At 46.2% G+C, this 18,927-nt stretch overlaps 1 protein-coding gene across 1 annotated transcript in view; it reads right to left on the minus strand.

The window, feature by feature from the left end:
- Window positions 1-17,720, minus strand: part of LOC141983709 (zona pellucida-binding protein 2-like) — a 31,325-nt gene extending 13,605 nt beyond the window's left edge. The window contains exons 1-3 of the mRNA XM_074946729.1: window positions 17,684-17,720; window positions 17,403-17,528; window positions 13,349-13,492 (exon numbers count right to left, since the gene is read on the minus strand). Of these exons, the coding sequence (XP_074802830.1) occupies window positions 13,349-13,492; window positions 17,403-17,528; window positions 17,684-17,720 (307 nt within the window). The remainder of the gene's footprint in view (window positions 1-13,348; window positions 13,493-17,402; window positions 17,529-17,683) is intronic.
- Between the last annotated feature and the right edge of the window lie 1,207 nt (window positions 17,721-18,927).

Raw genomic sequence — 18,927 nt, forward strand, 5'->3', positions numbered from 1 at the left:
GCTGCTATTGATGGTAGTGGAGGCGGTGGGTGGGTGAGATGACGAGGCAGCAGGCGGGGGGGGAGGGGCTGCCACTGCCTGGGCATATGCCCTGGGGGCCGGGGAAGGGACGCTCGCAGAGCTGGTGGAGGGAACAGCGGGGAGGGACCCCATGGTCGATGATGAGGCCACAGCGGTGGGGGCATCCTCTGCCATGGAGGGCTTGGTGGTTGTGGCGGGGCCCTTCCCCTTCTTCGCACCCTGGCCTTTCCGGCTAACCGGGGGGGCTTTCCTAGAATCTGGGGGGGCGGTGGGCGTAGCAGCGGTAATAGTCGCCCCGGTGCCTCCGGCTGCTGATGCCCCAGCGGGGGTGGTGGCAGGTGTTTTGGCAGCAGTGGTGGGGAGGGAGGCTTGGGGGTTGGGCAGGGGGGTAGGTGGGAGAGGGGCAACTGAGGTTGTTAGAGGGGCCTCACCCCTCTCATTCACCGCCATCGTGAGCAGGGAGAGACGGGGAGACACCAGAAGGAGGAGGGGGGAGGGGGAAGCAGATTAACCACTTCTCCCTGTTGGGCTGCAGGCGGGGGGGGGCCAAATGGGTCGGACTGGACAGGGAAGGAAACAGGAGTTGGGGTCAGGTAGTAGGGGCAAACTGTGGGGTGGGCAGTCCGGGGGTGGGGTGGGGAACGCGGATCCACGCACGTTTGTCCAAAGAGTCTCGTTTGGTCGGCTGTTGTGTCTGGTCTGGATGATGGAATTCAAAGCAAGCAGTTGAGGCTAGAGGCAGATGGCAGGTTGCCAGCAGGGACGGACGGCGGGGGGGGGGGGCTGTGATGGTTATTGTAGTGTTGGGGGGGCACCGATGGATCGGGGGGCAGCTCCGTGCCACACCCCCTGTGCCCCTACAAACGCAGTTAAGACACAGTCAAACTCCCCCCACACGAGGGTACAGTTCAAAAGTTACTCAGTCTTACGGCCCCCCTCCACGATGATTTGTAGCTTCCCTGGGCGATGTCTCTGTCAGCTGTCTTCTCTCCCGGTCTTTGTGGAGCATTCCAAAAATTCCAAGCAAAGATAAGAAAACGATTAATTGCGGGTCCACAAACAAACAGCAAAACGGTTGGGTCTGGGGCGTCCATTCCCCTCCTCCGGGGAGCGGGTCGGCAGTCCTCCCCCCTCCTCCGGGTGTTGCAGCTGAAGCAATAGCAGCGTGTGAGGGCAGGCGTGGGGGGGCTGGCAGGCAAGCTGGCAGCCGACCAGCACTCGAACGGCAGCAAAAAAAAAGCAGCAAAAAAAAAAAAACCCCGAAGAAAAAGTGTCTGGCACAGTTGGGGTGGGAACTAAAGCAGGGGCAAAAAGCAAGGAAAGCCCAGGCCAGAGGGTAGCAGGAGAGTGTTAGAAGAGAGCCTTATTCCCTGTATAGGGAAGAAAGTTTGCTATAAATTAATTAAAGCACCTGAAGCCAGTCACATGATAAAAACTCCCTGCTTCAATCAGACAAGACGAGGAGTTGAAGCAGAGTGGATTGGCGTTAGAGCAGAGGGCAGTTTGGAGGAGTTGAAGCAGAGTGGATTGGCGTTGGAGCAGAGAGCAGTTTGGAGGAGTTGAAGCAGAGTGGATTGGCGTTGGAGGAGAGAGCAGTTTGGAGGGAAGGAGAGGAGAGTTTGGAAAAGTGCTGCAGTGGGCTAAGAAGACCAAGACCCTAGGTAAAGGGACACCTGGTTTGTGCCGAGGGAGGGCAGGAAGCCCCATAAGCTGAAGGGCAGGAGAGGGAAGTAGCCCAGGGGAAGGAACCGCTAGTTCAAGCGGTTTATCACTATCCCTAGGGCCCCTGGGCTGGGACCCGGAGTAGAGGGCGGACCTAGGTCCCTCCCTCTCCACTCCCCTCCTCTAGGACACTAGTGGGGCAGATAATACCCCAGTTCAGGGGCAAGAAACAGTGCCCTGACACACCCCCCGCCCCAAGAAGAGAAAGCACGAGACCCATCATAGTAGTGCTGGCAATTTGCCACAAACCAAACGGTAAAGACAATTCTGTAGCACTGCAATGCACAGAGTAATAGTCTGACACTAAGCTGAGGTATACGCGCCATCTACAGACTGAAGTATTATCTGCACTAATCATCACAACTTGCATTGCCAGGCAGATTGTCTTCACCAGATTTGGTGGATGGATTGTGTTACAATAACCACTAATCCCTTGGAACAGTCAACACTCCTGACATGTAAAGCAGACTATAACCTAAATCTTAAATTGCACTAGCAATTCACTTGTGCAGGGCATTTGATATACTATGAATGATTTGTTTTATATATTATTGTATTTTTCATATTTACATTTTGTATTTATATTTATCATTAGCCTATTGCCTTTCAAGTTCTCTTCCTTGCTCTCTTCTCAAATAAATAGGCTTACCATGCAATTTATATGGTGTTTCCCCTCCAGTAGCTCTTTATACACATCAGCTTTGTTTGACACTGAAAAAAGCCTAGCTATGCAATTTGGTTCCCTCTCGTCTTTTATATACACCTTAAGAGGCTTCCCACACTCAAAGAAAAATCCAATCTTGCATCTACATGGGGCATCTTGCAATGCATTAAGATGATTACAGCATCTGATCTCACTAATTCTCTTCTCCTACCTCTCTGGGATAACCCGCACCTCAGGATCAAGGCCAACTCCATGCTAAAGACAATTTGGATAGAAAAAGGATAAACAAAAATTAAAAATATAACACACAAAAATAGACTGGCCTCCTTTGATTACTTGTGCATAAGAACGGCCATACTGGGTCAGACCAAAGATCCATCAAGCCCAATATCCTATCCTCTGACAGTGGCCAATGGCAGGTGCCCCAAAGGGAATGAACAGACAGGTTATCATCAACTGATCCATGCCCTGTCACCCAATCTTTGCTTCTGGCAGACAGAGGCTAGGGACACCATTCCTGCCCATCCTAGCTAATAGCCATTGATGGACCTATCTAGCTCCCTTTTGAACCCCGTTATAGTATTGGCCTTCACACTCTGGCAAGGAGTTCCAGAGGTTGACAGTCCATTGCATGAAAAAATACTTTCTTGTGTTTGTTTTAAACCTGCTACCTATTTTCATTTGGTGGCCCCTTGTTCTTATATTATGAGAAGGGGTAAATAACACTTCCTTATTTACTTTCTCTATACCACTCATGATTTTATAGACCTCTATCATACCCCCCTTAGTCGCCTCTTTTCCAAGCTGAAAAGTCCCAGTCTTATTAATCTCTCCTCATACTGAAGCCGTTCTATACCCCTAATCATTTTTGTTGCCCTTTTCTGAACCTTTTCCAATTCCAATATATCTTTTTTCAGATGGGGCGACCACATCTGCACACTGTATTCAAGGTGTGGGCGTACCATGGATTTATATAGAGGCAATATGATATTTTCTGTCTTATTATCCACCCCTTTCTTGATGATGTGTAACAAATATCAGCTACCGCTGGCTCACAATTCCTTCTTTCCGTGGCTATGCTCATGGATTCATGCAAGTAGGGCCCTAGACAAATTAGAGGATTGGGCCAAAAGAAATCTGATGAGGTTCAACAAGGACAAGTGCAGAGTCCGGCACTTAGGACGGAAGAATCCCATGCACCGCTACAGACTAGGGACCGAATGGCTCGGCAGCAGTTCTGCAGAAAAGGACCTAGGGGTTACAGTGGACGGGAAGCTGGATATGAGTCAACAGTGTGCCCTTGTTGCCAAGAAGGCCAATGGCATTTGGGGATGTATAAGTAGGGGCATTGCCAGCAGATCGAGGGACGTGATCGTTCCCCTTTATTTGACATTGGTGAGGCCTCATCTGGAGTACTGTGTCCAGTTTTGGGCCCCACACTACAAGAAGGATGTGGAAAAGTTGGAAAGCGTCCAGCAGAGGGCAACAAAAATGATTAGGGGACTGGAACGCATGATTTATGAGGAGAGGCTGAGGGAACTGGGATTGTTTAGTCTGCGGAAGAGAAGAATGAGGGGGGATTTGATAGCTGCTTTCAACTACCTGAAAGGGGTTCCAGAGAGGATGGATCTAGACTATTCTCAGTGGTAGCAGATGACAGAACGAGGAGTAATGGTCTCAAGTTGCAGTGGGGGAAGTTTAGGTTGGATATTAGGAAAAACTTTTTTACTAGGAGGGTGGTGAAACAGTGGAATGCATTACCTAGGGAGGTGGTGGAATCTCCTTCCTTAGAAGTTTTTAAGGTCAAGCTTGACAAAGCCCTGGCTGGGATGATTTAGTTGGGGATTGGTCCTGCTTTGAGCAGGGGGTTGGACTAGATGACCTCCTGAGGTCCCTTCCAACCCTGATATTCTATGATTCTATGATTCTAAGTATAGGGGACAAGTGGTCGGTTTCAACTCTCTCACCTCTAGAAGAACATGTTAAGAAATATGGAAACAAAAGTCAAGTTGTAGGAATTACTTTAGATAAGGCTGTGTGTCTGTCATGGAGGTCATTGATTCCGTGACTTTCTGTGACCTCTGTGATTTCTGCAGTGGCTGGTGCGGCTGGCTCTGGGGCTGCCGAAGCAGATCAGGCAGCCCTGGGCCAGCTGCACTGGCCGCTGCTGGGGCAGTGGGTTGGGGTGTGGGGTGGCACTTACCTCAGAGGGCTCCCCCGAAGTGGCTGCCATGTCCCTACAGCTCCTAGGGGAAGGGGCCAGGAGGCTCAACATGCTGCCCCCACCCACAGGCGCTGCCCCCACAACTCCCATTGACTGCAGTTCCAGGACATGGGCAGTGCACAGAGCCCCCCTTGGCCTTCCCTCCCCCACCCCTAGGAGCTGCAGGGACATGTGGAACCGGGTATGGAACCTGCCAGCCCTGCCAACCCTCCCACTCCCAGCACCAGCAGGGGTCCCAGGCCACACGACGACGCCCGCCCTCTCCCCCCGGCCCAAGTTTTAGTTAGGGGTGTATAGTACAAGTCATGGACGGGTCACGGGTAGTGAATTTTTGTTTACTGCCCGTGACCTATCCATGACTTTTACTAAAAATCCCCATGACTAAAATGAACAGGAGTACTTGTGGCACCTTAGAAACTAACAAATTTATTAGAGCATAAGCTTTCGTGGGCTACAGCCCACTTCATCGGATGCATAGAATGGAACATATAGTAAGAAGATTTTATATATATATATACACATACATACAGAGAAGTTGGAAATTTCCATACAAACTGTAAGAGGCTAATTAGTTAAGATGAGCTATTATCAGCAGGAGAAAAAAATTTTTGTAGTGATAATCAAGAAGGCTCATTTAGACAGTTGACAAGAAGGTGTGAGGATATTTAACTTAGGGAAATAGATTCAATATGTGTAATGACCCAGCCACTCCCAGTCTCTATTCAAACCCAAGTTAATGGTATCTAGTTTGCATATTAATTCAAGCTCAGCAGTTTCTCCTTGGAGTCTGTTTTTGAAACTTTTCTGTTGCAAAATTGCCACCCTTAAATCTTTTACTGAGTGGCCAGAGAGGTTGAAGTGTTCTCCTACCGGTTTTTGAATGTTATGATTCCTGATGTCAGATTTGTGTCCATTTATTCTTTTGCATAGAGACTGTCTGGTTTGGCCAATGTACATGGCAGAGGGGCATTGCTGGCACATTGGTAGATGTGCAGGTGATCTCTATCAAGCATTCTTAAAACTACAATACCCACCCGCTGAAGTGAAAAAACAGATTGACAGAGCCAGAAGAGTACCCAGAAGTCACCTACTACAGGACAGGCCCAACAAAGAAAATAACAGAACGCCACTAGCCATCACCTTCAGCCCCCAACTAAAACCTCTCCAGCACATCATCAAAGATTTACAACCTATCCTGAAAAGTGATCCCTCACTCTCACAGATCTTGGGAGACAGACCAGTCCTTGCTTACAGACAGCCCCCCAACCTGAAGCAAATACTCACCAGCAACCACACAACAAAAACACTAACCCAGGAACCTATCCTTGCAACAAAGCCCGATGCCAACTCTGTCCACATATTTATTCAAGTGACACCATCATAGGACCTAATCACATTAGCCAGGCCATCAGGAGCTCGTTCACCTGCACATCTACCAATGTGATATATGCCATTGTGTGCCAGCAATGCCCCTCTGCCATGTACATTAACTTGCTGGCAAGAATACTGTGGGAGACCACATCAAAAGCTTTGCAAAAGTCAAGATATATCACATCCACCGCTTTCCCCATACCCACAGAGCCAATCAGGTTGGTCAGGCATGACTTGCCCTTGGTGAATCCATGTTGATTGTTCCTGATACCTTCCTCTCCTCCAAGTGCTTCAGAATTGATTCCGTGAGGACCTGCTCCATGATTTTGCCAGGGACTGAAGTGAGGCTGACCAGTCTGTAGTTCCCCGGGTTCTCTTTCTTCCCTTTTTTAAATATAGGCACTATATTTGCCTTTTTACAATCAGCCAGGACCTCCCCAGATCACCACGAATTTTCAAAGATAATGGCCAATGGCTCTGCAATCACATCAGCCAACTCCTTCAGCACCCTTGGATGCATTAGATCTGTACCCATGGACTTGTGCACGTCCAGTTTTTCTAAATAGTCCTTAACCTGTTCTTTCACCACTAAGGACTGCTCACCTCCTCCCCATGCTGCGTTGCCCAGTGCAGCACTCTGGGTGCTGACCTGACTAATCTAATCGCCTTTTATGATGAGATTACTGGTTCTGTGGATGAAGGGAAAGCAGTGGATGTATTGTTTCTTGACTTTAGCAAAGCTTTTGACACGGTCTCCCACAGTATTCTTGTCAGCAAGTTAAGGAAGTATGGGCTGGATGAATGCACTATAAGGTGGGTAGAAAGCTGGCTAGATTGTCGGGCTCAACGGGTAGTGATCAATGGCTCCATGTCTAGTTGGCAGCCGGTGTCAAGTGGAGTGCCCCAGGGGTCGGTCCTGGGGCCGGTTTTGTTCAATATCTTCATAAATGATCTGGAGGATGGTGTGGATTGCACTCTCAGCAAATTTGCAGATGATACTAAACTGGGAGGAGTGGTAGATACGCTGGAGGGGAGGGATAGGATACAGAAGGACCTAGACAAATTGGAGGATTGGGCCAAAAGAAATCTGATGAGGTTCAATAAGGATAAGTGCAGGGTCCTGCACTTAGGATGGAAGAATCCAATGCACCGCTACAGACTAGGGACCGAATGGCTAGGCAGCAGTTCTGCGGAAAAGGACCTAGGGGTGACAGTGGACGAGAAGCTGGATATGAGTCAACAGTGTGCCCTTGTTGCCAAGAAGGCCAATGGCATTTTGGGATGTATAAGTAGGGGCATAGCGAGCAGATCGAGGGACGTGATCGTTCCCCTCTATTCGACACTGGTGAGGCCTCATCTGGAGTACTGTGTCCAGTTTTGGGCCCCACACTACAAGAAGGATGTGGATAAATTGGAGAGAGTCCAGCGAAGGGCAACAAAAATGATTAGGGGTCTAGAGCACATGACTTATGAAGAGAGGCTGAGGGAGCTGGGATTGTTTAGTCTGCAGAAGAGAAGAATGAGGGGGGATTTGATAGCTGCTTTCAACTACCTGAAAGGGGGTTCCAAAGAGGATGGCTCTAGACTGTTCTCAATGGTAGCAGATGACAGAACGAGGAGTAATGGTCTCAAGTTGCAATGGGGGAGGTTTAGATTGGATATTAGGAAAAACTTTTTCACTAAGAGGGTGGTGAAACACTGGAATGCGTTACCTAGGGAGGTGGTAGAATCTCCTTCCTTAGAGGTTTTTAAGGTCAGGCTTGACAAAGCCCTGGCTGGGATGATTTAACTGGGAATTGGTCCTGCTTCAAGCAGGGGGTTGGACTAGATGACCTTCTGGGGTCCCTTCCAACCCTGATATTCTATGATTCTATGATTCTATGACCTTCTCTGTGAAGACCGAGGCAAAAAAAACATGGAGTACTTCAACTTTTTCCACATCATCTCTCACTAGGTTGCCTCCCCCATTCATTAAGGATCCCAGACTTTCCCTGAACTTCTTCTGGTTGCTAACATACTTGTAGAAACCCTTCTTGTTACCTTTCACATCCCCTGCTAGCTGCAACTCCAATTGTGCCTTGGCCTTCCTGATTACACCCATGCATGCTTGAGCAATATTTTTATACTCCTCCCTAGTCATCTGTCCAAATTTCCACTTCCACGCCTTTTTGAGTTTAAGCTCACCGAAGATTTCACTAAAAGAAAAGGAGTACTTGTGGCACCTTAGAGACTAACCAATTTATTTGAGCATAAGCTTTCGTGAGCTACAGCTCACTTCATCGGATGCATACTGTGGAAACTGCAGAAGACATTATACACACAGAGACCATGAAACAATACCTCCTCCCACCCCACTCTCCTGCTGGTAATAGCTTATCTAAAGTGATCACTCTCCTTACAATGTGTATGATAATCAAGTTGGGCCATTTCCAGCACAAATCCAGGTTTTCTCACCCTCCGCCCCCCCCCCCCCCCACACACACACAAACTCACGGTCACCTGCCATATTTGCTGTTCTTTCTGCGCTTCGGTATGGTTTGTTCCTGCGTCCTCAATAAGGCTTCTTTAAAATACAGCCAGCTCTCCTGGACTCCTTGCCCCCTCATATTAGTTTCCCAGGGGATCCTGCCCATCAGTTCCCTAAGGGATTCAAAGTCTGCTTTTCTGAAGTCCAGGGTCTGTATTTTGCTACTCTCCTTTCTTCCTTTTGTCAGGATCCTGAACTCAACCATCTCATGGTCACTGCTGCTAGGTTGCCACCCACTTCTACTTCCCCTACCAATTCTTCCCTGTTTGTAAGCAGCAGGTCAAGAGGAGCACAGCCCCTAGTTGGTTCCTCCAACACTTGTACCAGGAAGTTGTCCCCAACACTCTCCAAAAGTGTCCTGGATTGTCTGTGCATTGCTGTATTGATCTCCCAGCAAACATCAGGGTGATTGAAGTCCGCCATTAGAACCAGGGCCTGTGATCTGAAAACTTCTGTTAGTTGTCTGAAGAAAGCCTCGTCTACCTCATCCTTCTGATCCAGTGATCTATAGCACATGCCCACCACAACATCACCCTTGTTGCTCTCACCTCTAAACTTAACCCAAAGACTCAACAGGCTTTTCTCCAGTTTCAAACTGGAGCTCTGAGCAATCATACCGCTCTCTTACATACAATGCAACTCCTCCACCTTTCCTCACATACCTGTCCTTCCTGAACAGTTTATACCCATCCATGACAGTGCTCCAGTCATGTGAACTGCCCCACCAAGTTTCTGTTATTCCAATCATGTCATAGTTCCTTGATTGTGCCAGGACATCCAATTCTTCCTGCTTTTTTCCCAGGTTTCTTGCATTTGTGTACATACACCTAAGATAACTAGCTGATTGCCCTACTTTCTCATTATGAATCAGGAGGTTTCCCATCTTGTACCCTCCTCCTTGTGTTTCCTCCCAGTATCCCACTCCCCCACTTACCTCTAGGCTTAGGTCACCATCCCCTGGCGAACCTAGTTTAAAGCCCTCCTCACTAGGTTAGGAAGCCTGCCTACGAAGATGCTTTTCCCTCTCTTCATTAGATGGATCCCATCTCTTCCTAGCAATCCTTCTTCTCAGAACAACATCCCATCGTTGAAGAATCCAAAGCCCTCTCTCTGACATCACCTGGCCCCTGCGTAATCACGCATTCACCTCCACAATTCGACAGTCCCTACCTGGGCCTTTTTCTTCAACAGGGAGGATGGACGAGAACAAAACTTGCGTCTCAAACTCCTTTATCCTTCTTCCCAGAGCCACATAGTCGGCAGTGACCCGCTCAAGGTCATTCTTGGCAGCATCATTGGTGCCCATGTGGAGAAATAGGAAGGGGTAGCGGTCTGAGGTCTTGATCAGTCTCGGCAGACACTCAGTCACATCCTGAATTCTAGCTCCAGGCAAGCAGCACACTTCTCAAGTCTCCTAGTCTGGTTGGCAGATGGATGACTCCGTCCCCCTTAGGAGGGAGTCCCCAACCACCACCACCGGTCTCCTCCTCTTGGGAGTGGTGGTCATGGAACCCCCATCCCTAGGACAATGCATCCCAGGCCTTCTGGACGATGGGTTCTCCTTCTGATCCCTTCCCTCAGAGGGCTCTTCCAAATCCTTCTCCCCAGCAGTACCTGTGCAGAGAGCCTGACAATGATTTTGCAGCTCTATCTGCATTGGGGGTACATAGGACCCTGGATGCTTGGTCCCAGACTTGTGTTGAGTTTTCTGCGCGCCACTGTCTCTTTCCCTCAGGGCATGCTGGAAACTGCAGCTGCCAGGAACCCTCTAGCACATAGTTGCTTCGTCTTCTATGTGTGAGCTGGGCTCTGCCAGGTCCAGCAGCCCCAAGTGGTGGCTAGCAGCACTGCAGCCCATTTCTGTGGGAGGAAGAAAATTCTGCATGTACAACGGTAATTTCTGCAAACTTCTGTATTGCGCAGTGGCGCAGAATTCCCCCAGGAGTAGAGAGAGTGTGGGCTGACTAGAGCTGGAACGCACCTCTAGAGTCCATAAGAAACCTTAGATAGTCTGCCCAGGGGGCCTGGGACAGTACTGCAGAGTCAAGGAAGGGGAATTCCTAGACTGACTGACCACAGCGTTAAAGCTTGTAATGTTCTGAACCTGATGGCTATTATGAGTTATGGACATAGACTTTGGCTTTATGTATTTGTATACATAAAACTGTGTTCATAATTTTTGCTGCAACATTCAGCTCCACCACACTACAGAGAAGTAAAACAATCAGACAGGGAGGGGCCACCTCCCCAAACAGATGAGACAAGCTCCAAGTACCTAGCATTGTACAACCCAGCAAAGACAATGATGGACCATTAAAATTATTGGGAAAACACTGAAGCAACTTGAAAACAGAAAACAAGACCTTAGTAATGGAAAATTAAAAAAGGAGGGAACTTTTCCCACTTATCAGGGTTCAAAAGTGTAAAATGACTTAAAGTGTAAAATGACTTGATCAGTTCAGACTTATCATGAACTGATCAAGGAAACCAATGGCGAATTGCAAAGGAAAATTGTTGAGAACACCACCAAGTTATACAAAAGCTTTTCAGTAATCTATTCTACCAGCTCGCCAGACTTCTTGAAATAGGAATCACTGTGTGCTTAGGGTTAGTGAGCTGTAGCTCACGAAAGCTCATGCTCAAATAAATTGGTTAGTCTCTAAGGTGCCACAAGTACTCCTTTTCTTACTGTGTGCTTTGATTGACTTGCTTGGATTAGATACTGAGAAGGTGAAACTTCAAATGGGTGTATTTTTTGTATATAAACTATAAACATATAATACTTTCACAAGATAGAAATACAATACAGACAACAAAATTCAATGTTAAATATTTGTAAAACCTAAAAAAAATACAAAAAACCCAAAAAATAAAACTGAATCCATAGAAGTCATACAAGGGCATCAATTATTCAAATGACTAAAGAGATAAATAAGTGACACCATAACTAAGGCTAAGATTTTGTCATGGATATTTTTAGTAAACATCAGGGACAGGCTAATAAAGAAAAATTCATGGAAGCCCGTAGCCTGTCCCTGACGTTTACTAAAAATATCCATGACAAAATGGGGAGCCGCTGCGGCGGGGTCAGCTGGGAGCTCCAGGGGCTCTCACCATCTGTGTGGGCTTGGAGTTCCAGGGTTCCCCTCTCCCTCCCCCTCCCCCCACAGCTCAAAGCTGCAGAGGTGGCCAGCAGCTGCGGGATCCCCCGCAGTGGCTCGGAGCCCCCAGGCGCCCATGGTGGTGAGGAGCAGCGGGGTACCCCTGCCCTGCAGTGGCAGGCAGGAGTTGTGGGGCAGCGGCTGGGAGCTCCGGGGTCCCCCCACCATCCACGAGCTCCAAGGTACCCCTGCCACCCACAGGAGCTCGGAGGGCCTCACCACCTCAGGTGGCAGGGGTACCCTGCATCTCCCGGCCACCATGGGTGGCAGCAGGACCCTGTAGCTCTCAGCCGGCAGTTGGCTGAAGTCACAGAGGTCTTTGGAAGTCACAGATTTCACTATTTTTTGCCACTAAAATAGATACCACAATCCATTTCTTAATGTTAATTGGTAAAGCCAACTCATCCAGCACCCCTAAAATAACACAAGCTTGGAGAAAGAGAGAAAAGTTTTTGAGAGAGCACTGACTATGATGTTCCAAAACACATGCATTTTTGGAGAAATATAGAGCAGCAGTTCTCAAACTTTAGCAAGCTGAGGACCCCCATTTTGATTTAAAAATTTTTGTGGATCCCCAAGCCGGCTTTTAATTTTTCCCCGGGGGCGCTCAACAGCTGTTCCGCGGTGTGCAGGAGGCACTGGGAGGGAGAGGAGTTGATCAGCAGAGCTGCCGGCCCTGGACATGACTCGTGGACTGCCTAGAGCCAGACATGACTCGCGGATGCTGGGATGTACTCTCGCAGAGCCCCAGGGGGGCCGTGAACCCCAGTTTAAGAACCGCTGGTATAGAGGATTATGAAAGGTTGTCATGTGGCTGTTTGCATGTCCAGCATTCACTGTGTGTGGCCAATTTAGCCTTAAACAAACGCTGAGTCCAGTATATCTTGTTCTGGAAGAATAGTAAGTCTAAAGACAACCAGTTTGACTCTAATAAATTTGATCTTTTCATTGAAGGTCTACCTTTTTAATACCATAACTTCAGAATAAGTGTGTTTATGGAAAAAGCTATCACAAGAGATCAAACAGGTTATAAAATATAGCCTCTCTCTGTCTGAAAGGAATTCTTGCCTCCCTTCCAAACAGGCAGGCAGGGTCTGGTCACAGAAACTCAAGCATAGAACCATGTGCCCCCACTTTGCAGAGACTTTCTTGCCCATCTTTTTTTATGGCAGCAATGTAATGCAGTCACCACACTTCATTTAGCTGAAACACGGTCACTAACATGCCCCACCCCCAAGGGCCACTGCAACTGTGACTACTACTTTGTGGCTTTAGGACTACAATCACCCGTCTGAGGAAACTCAGAAAAGAAACTGGGGAAGAAAAACTGGAACATCTTATTTATGAGAACAAACAAAGGTACAGGGGGGCAGTGCCTGCTCATGCTCCCCCTTAGCTATGGGGCTGTGCGATGGGTTTTCTTAATCTCCGTGTAGGCATACCCATAGTGACCCACAGTTATTCCCACTGGCACTCTCCTCAACACCCTAACCTGCATCAATACCCAGACCCCCGGGTCTCTCCAGTATAGGAGATCATGCTCCCCACTTTAGTCATGGCAATCATTTATCTCTGGCATCTTGACCTGTTCTTCACAAAGCAGCTAATCCCTTTCCCGCACCTCTCTGCACCTTGGGCAGCTTTACTACATACCATACCCCTGACAAAGAAATGGAAGTGCTTTGTGTAGTGCTTGCCCTCCTTGGAATAGGAGACACTGCATTTGTAGATTCCAGACTGCTCTGGGCCGAAGTCCTTGAAAGCTAGGGATCCATTCTCCAGTATGGAGCAATATTTGGAATCTAGAAGAGATAGAGAGATTATAGATTGTGGTCTTCTGTTCCAGCCACAGAGCTTCAAATCCAGCAGGTTATGACAAAATACTAAGCATGTTAATTAACCAGACATCCTGGGACACATTGACTACACTCTCAGTTTGTTCTTATTTGGTTTCTTGAACGTTTATAACTAAATTTGCCCAAATTTATTGTCAAAAGACAAAGCAGTATAATATGAAAGAGAGACATACATATTCTCCTTCTAGGAAGCACTCTTGCAGCATGTTCACCTTACACAAGTGTGCTTCAAAGATACTCATTTCAGATAGGATGATTTTACAAATTATGCATCACTAGAAGTTTAAGTTTAACCCACTAGTTTGTGCCAGCTTGCCATTAGTACTTCCCTACACTTTCCCATATCTTGTTTTGAATACAACATTCCAACCACTGATGAGCCACAAAAGTACTTCCTAACCATATTTGATACAAAGTATTAATGAATCTTTGCTTTGACAAGTTTCCTGTTTTCTAATATCAAAGCTGACTTCAGCTTTGGACAGTGTTGTGAGATGTCTGACATGGGTGAACAGAATTATGGGAAGAGCATAATACATTCAGTTAACATAACTTCCCAGCACTTTATTTATATAATACTTATTATATAAATAATGTGTGCGTAATACCCATTAATGTGGTGTATACTACACCTAACATGTATTGGCTAACAAGCAATTTAAAAAACGTCTCACACATATATGATCTATTCATCCACCACTGAAAAATGCAGCCATCTCTGGGATGTTACATAGCAGATGTTTAACAGTCAAGCATCCCTCATGCACCACAATTCAAGACAAGAAGTAAAGATGAACCCTACATCCAACTGAAACTAGAGGGAGGAGGCAATAATTTAGGGAAACAAAAATTAAATTTCCAGAGGTCTTCAGTTTTAAATATGAACCAAAAATGGCACTTCCAGCAGCACAGCCCCACTCCCAGCACAATACTGAGGTATTAGGGTCAGTACTGCCTCAAGGGGGAGAGCACACCCTACTATGTCACCAACACTGCTTCCTGCAGTACAGCCCCGTCTGGGGTCATGTCGGGGTACTGATATCAAAATGACTGAGCACGTGGTAGATTCCTCCCTCCCTTGTTTTTTCTCTTGCAGTCTCGTCTATATTACAGGATCAGAAAAGTAAGACAGATGAAAAAGGCTTTATACATCATCGACTCCCAACTTCTTCTTCTGTACATTATTGAGAGTTTATCGCTCTACAATTAAGTAGCACATTTTGAAGGGGCCTCACTTTCATCTGCAGAATTTCCTTGATCATGCAAACAAATGACATGATCACAAGCAAACTGTCTAAACATCAGTTGTGCACACATACTGCAGGGCTCTACATGTACTAAAAATTGAAGACACAGTTTCATGCCCTAAATGCTCATGTACAGGCCTGGTGCCCTGACTCCTTTCAGCTTGGGAGACCCAGGTGCCCTGGATGAAGGATAAACCCATTAAAACTCGGGCTGTCAAGCAATTAAAAAAATTAATTACAATTAATCACGCAACTAATCGTGCTGTTAAACTATAATAGAATACCATTTAAATATTTTGGGATGTCTTCTACATTTTCAAATATATTGATTTCAATTATAATATAATACAAAGCATACAGTGCTCACTTTATATTTATTTTTGATTACAAGTATTTGCACTATAAAAAAATGAAAGAAATAGTATTTTTCAATTCACCTAATACAAGTACTGTAGTGCAATCTCTTTATCATGAAAGTTGAACCTGTACAAAAAAAACTGCATTCAGAAATAAAACAATGTGAAATTTTAGAGCCCGCAAGTCCACTCAGTCCTATTTCTTGTTCAGCCAATTGCTCAGACAAACAAGTGTGTTTACATTTTCAGGAGATCATGCTGCCTGCTTTTGTTTACAATGTCACCTGAAATGAGAACAGGCATTCTCATGGCACTGCTGTAGCCAGCGTTGCAAGATATTTACGTGCCAGATGCGCTAAAGATGTATATGTCACTTCATGCTTCAATCATCATTCCAGGGGACATTCTGATGATGGGTTCTGCTCAATAACAATCCAAAGCAGTGCGGACCGACGCATGTTCGTTTTCATCATCTAAGTCAGATGCCACCAGCAGAAGATTGATTTTCTTTTTTGGTGGTTCAGGTTCTGTAGTTTCCACATTAGAGTGTTGCTCTTTTAAGACTTCTGAAAGCATGCTCCATACCTTGTCCCTCTCAGATTTTGGAAGGTACTTCAGATTCTTAAACCTTGGGTTGAGTGCTGTAGCTATCTTAGAAATCTCACATTGATACCTTCTTTGAGTTTTGTGAAATCTGCAGTGAAAGTGTTCTTAAAATGAACAACGTGTGTTGGGTCATCATCTGAGACTGCTATAACATTAAATATATGGCAGAATGCCAGTAAAACAGAACAGGAGACATACAATTCTCCCCTCAAGGAGTTCAGTCACAAATGTAATTAACACATTTTTGTAATGAGCGTCATCAGCATGGAAGCATGTCCTCTGGAATGGTGGCCGAAGCATGAAGGGGCATACGAATGTTTAGCATATCTGGTATGTAAATACCTTGCAATGCCAGCTACAAAAGTGCCATGCAAACGTCTGTTCTCACTTTCTGGTGACATTGTAATAAGAAGAGGGCAGCATTATCTCCTGTAAATGTAAATAAACTTGTTTGTCTTAGCGATTGGCTGAACAAGAAGTAGGACTGAGTAGACCTGTAAGCTCTGAATTTTTACATTTTGTTTCTGAATGCAGGTTTGTAACAAAAAAAAAATCTACATTTGTAAGTTGCACTACAGTACTTGTATGAGGTGAATAGAAAAATAAAATTTCTTATTTTTACAGTGCAAATATTTATAATAAAAAATAATATACACTGATTTCAATTACAACACAACTACAATATATATGAAAATGTAGAAAAACATCCAAAATATTTAGTAAATTTCAATTGGTATTCTATCATTTAACAGTGTGATTAATTTTTTTAATCGCAATTAACATTTTTAGTTAATTGTGTGAGTTAATTGACAGCCCTAATTAAAAAACCAAATTTGGGAGCTGGCTGCAGCTCCATTGGAAATAGGTGCCAAGTTCTTATAAGTATCATGGGGCCATTCACTCGTTCAAAAATTAGTTATTGGGCTCGATACAGGATACACTAAGTGAAATGCTCTGACCTGTGCTATGCAGGAGGTTGGACTAGATAATTGCAATGGTTGCTTCTGTCCTTAGAACCCATGATTCTGTCCCAAATGGAGGTGCCAGATAACAATACATCTGAGCAACATTTGAGGACTATGGGTGAATTAGCACACATGAAAAGATCAGGACAAGTCTTGGAAGATTCAGGTGCTCCTAGGCCTTCTCTCCTGGGGTAAATTTCACCCTAAAGGTGAAGAAGTGAGCTGGAGATGCTGGTCCCAGCACAATAACACTAGAAGCTGGACTAGTTCCTCATGCTGGTGACTGACAACAGGCTAAACTGACACAAAGTGTGCTCAAAGCATTTGTAACAGCAAGTAAGGCTGATGGACCTAACTCTTACAAGTAAGAGGAGGCAAAGCAGCCAATAAATTAATCACAGAGAAAATCTGGATGAGCACCTTTTTTTGTCCAGTAGCAAAGCAGTGACTCCAGGCTCAAGCCAGCACTGGTCAGGAACACAATGAATACACCAGAAGAGGTCTCACAAATACTGGATCCAATGCGAACCATTTGCGGGACAGAGAAGAGACAAATGGGGTGATATCCGGTAGGTTCTCTACCTTAATGAAGGGAGGCCTGGATTCATGCCACCTGCCTAGCCAACACGGGAATTAACAGAGAGCTTCAGTACTAAGAGGGACGTTGGAGGGCTTACAGCACCTTGAATTTCCTGCCCAGTGTCCTTGGTCCATTTGTAAACTTGATCCATCCATGTCTTTGTCCCCAGCTGTTCAGAGGAGCAGGGCAGGACTGTCCCTGCACTGTTAATGCGGATGAAGACATAAACTAAGGTACAACAAAGATTGTTATTAGTCATCTCTACACAAAATGTAGATGCTGGGGCCAGACAAGGGGGTGGAGACTATGGGGCTCCACCGAATGAGTTACTGCCCCCAAGTAGAGCATTGGGTGGGGATGGAGGATGCCCTTCAGGCACTTACCCATCTCATTTTCCTTCCCATAGATGAGCTGGTTCATGTTCTCTCCTTGTGGGTGCCTTGACAATACTGGCTGAGCTTTAGCCCTTTGTAATGGAAGGATTTTTCGGGTTGGAATTGGAACATGAACAAACCCTGCAGAGGCAGGAGGAAGGGGAAACCTCACTCATTCTGGCACCCCACAAAACAAGCCACCACAGACAATAACTAGACAGAAGAGATCTCCTTGTGCTTCTCAGGCACATATAGGATCACTGCACCCACCATAGGAAGGTGAACACCAGCCATTCTACACATGCACAGTAGTATCACACTTTGGGGACCTTCTCTAGAAGCCTTAAGTCTATGACCAGCCCACACTTTTCTACTGAAAGTCTCTAGTTCCAATTCTAGGCCAAATAAGGGCCTGGAACCCACAGAAAGAGGCCAGAGGATTCCCAAGCCTCATCAGGAAAGCTTTGGGTTGATGTTTGTTAGAACCCCTTTTGACTGTTGGAGACTAACTTACTCAGAAATGACATGCTATCACTGCTCAATTGAGGAAATGCGGTCAATATGACCCATAATAATCACTGGTGTTAATGACCAATGTAAGAGCTATCTTCATATCCCCATCACCATTAATGACCTGAGCTTTCACCAAATACAGCCCCAATAATCAGAAGGAAGCAGAAGATCTGGGACTTCCAGCCCTCCATGGGGAAGATCCATCTAGACTGCCTGCACAGCTAGGGCCCTTCTCTTCCTTACGCCCCCACTCTCCCAGTTACTATAATATAATTAGAGCTTGCTACAAGAATTCTCAGCTGTGACCTCAGCACCTGAAAAATCTAAAGGATACTTTCCACCCTTGGAGCTTCAAGTGCCTGAGCATTCCTCTGTGTGCTAAGTAACAGGGTGCCAGCTGTCTTTTCAACTTGATCATGGAATTGCTGAAAGTCATTGTGATTAGGGAGAGGAGCTACAGAAGACTAGTCCACATTATCAGATAAAGTGATGTCAGAGTCCCTGAGTCACTATATCAATAGGAACAACTGGTGGAACATACTCCGTTTCCAAGAGAGTATCAGTAATTATCAAACACTGGAGAGTAAGCTGGAAGTGGTTCCTGTACAACCTGAGTACATAACATAAAAACGGCCATACGCGGTCAGACCAATGGTCAGGGCCATCCCTAGCCATTTTGGTGCCCTACACAGCCCACCGCAGGGTGGGTGGGTGTGTGGCTCCAGGCCTCCACGGGGAGT

Source organism: Natator depressus, chromosome 3, assembly GCF_965152275.1.
Source record: "Natator depressus isolate rNatDep1 chromosome 3, rNatDep2.hap1, whole genome shotgun sequence".
Lineage (NCBI taxonomy): Eukaryota > Metazoa > Chordata > Testudines > Cheloniidae > Natator > Natator depressus.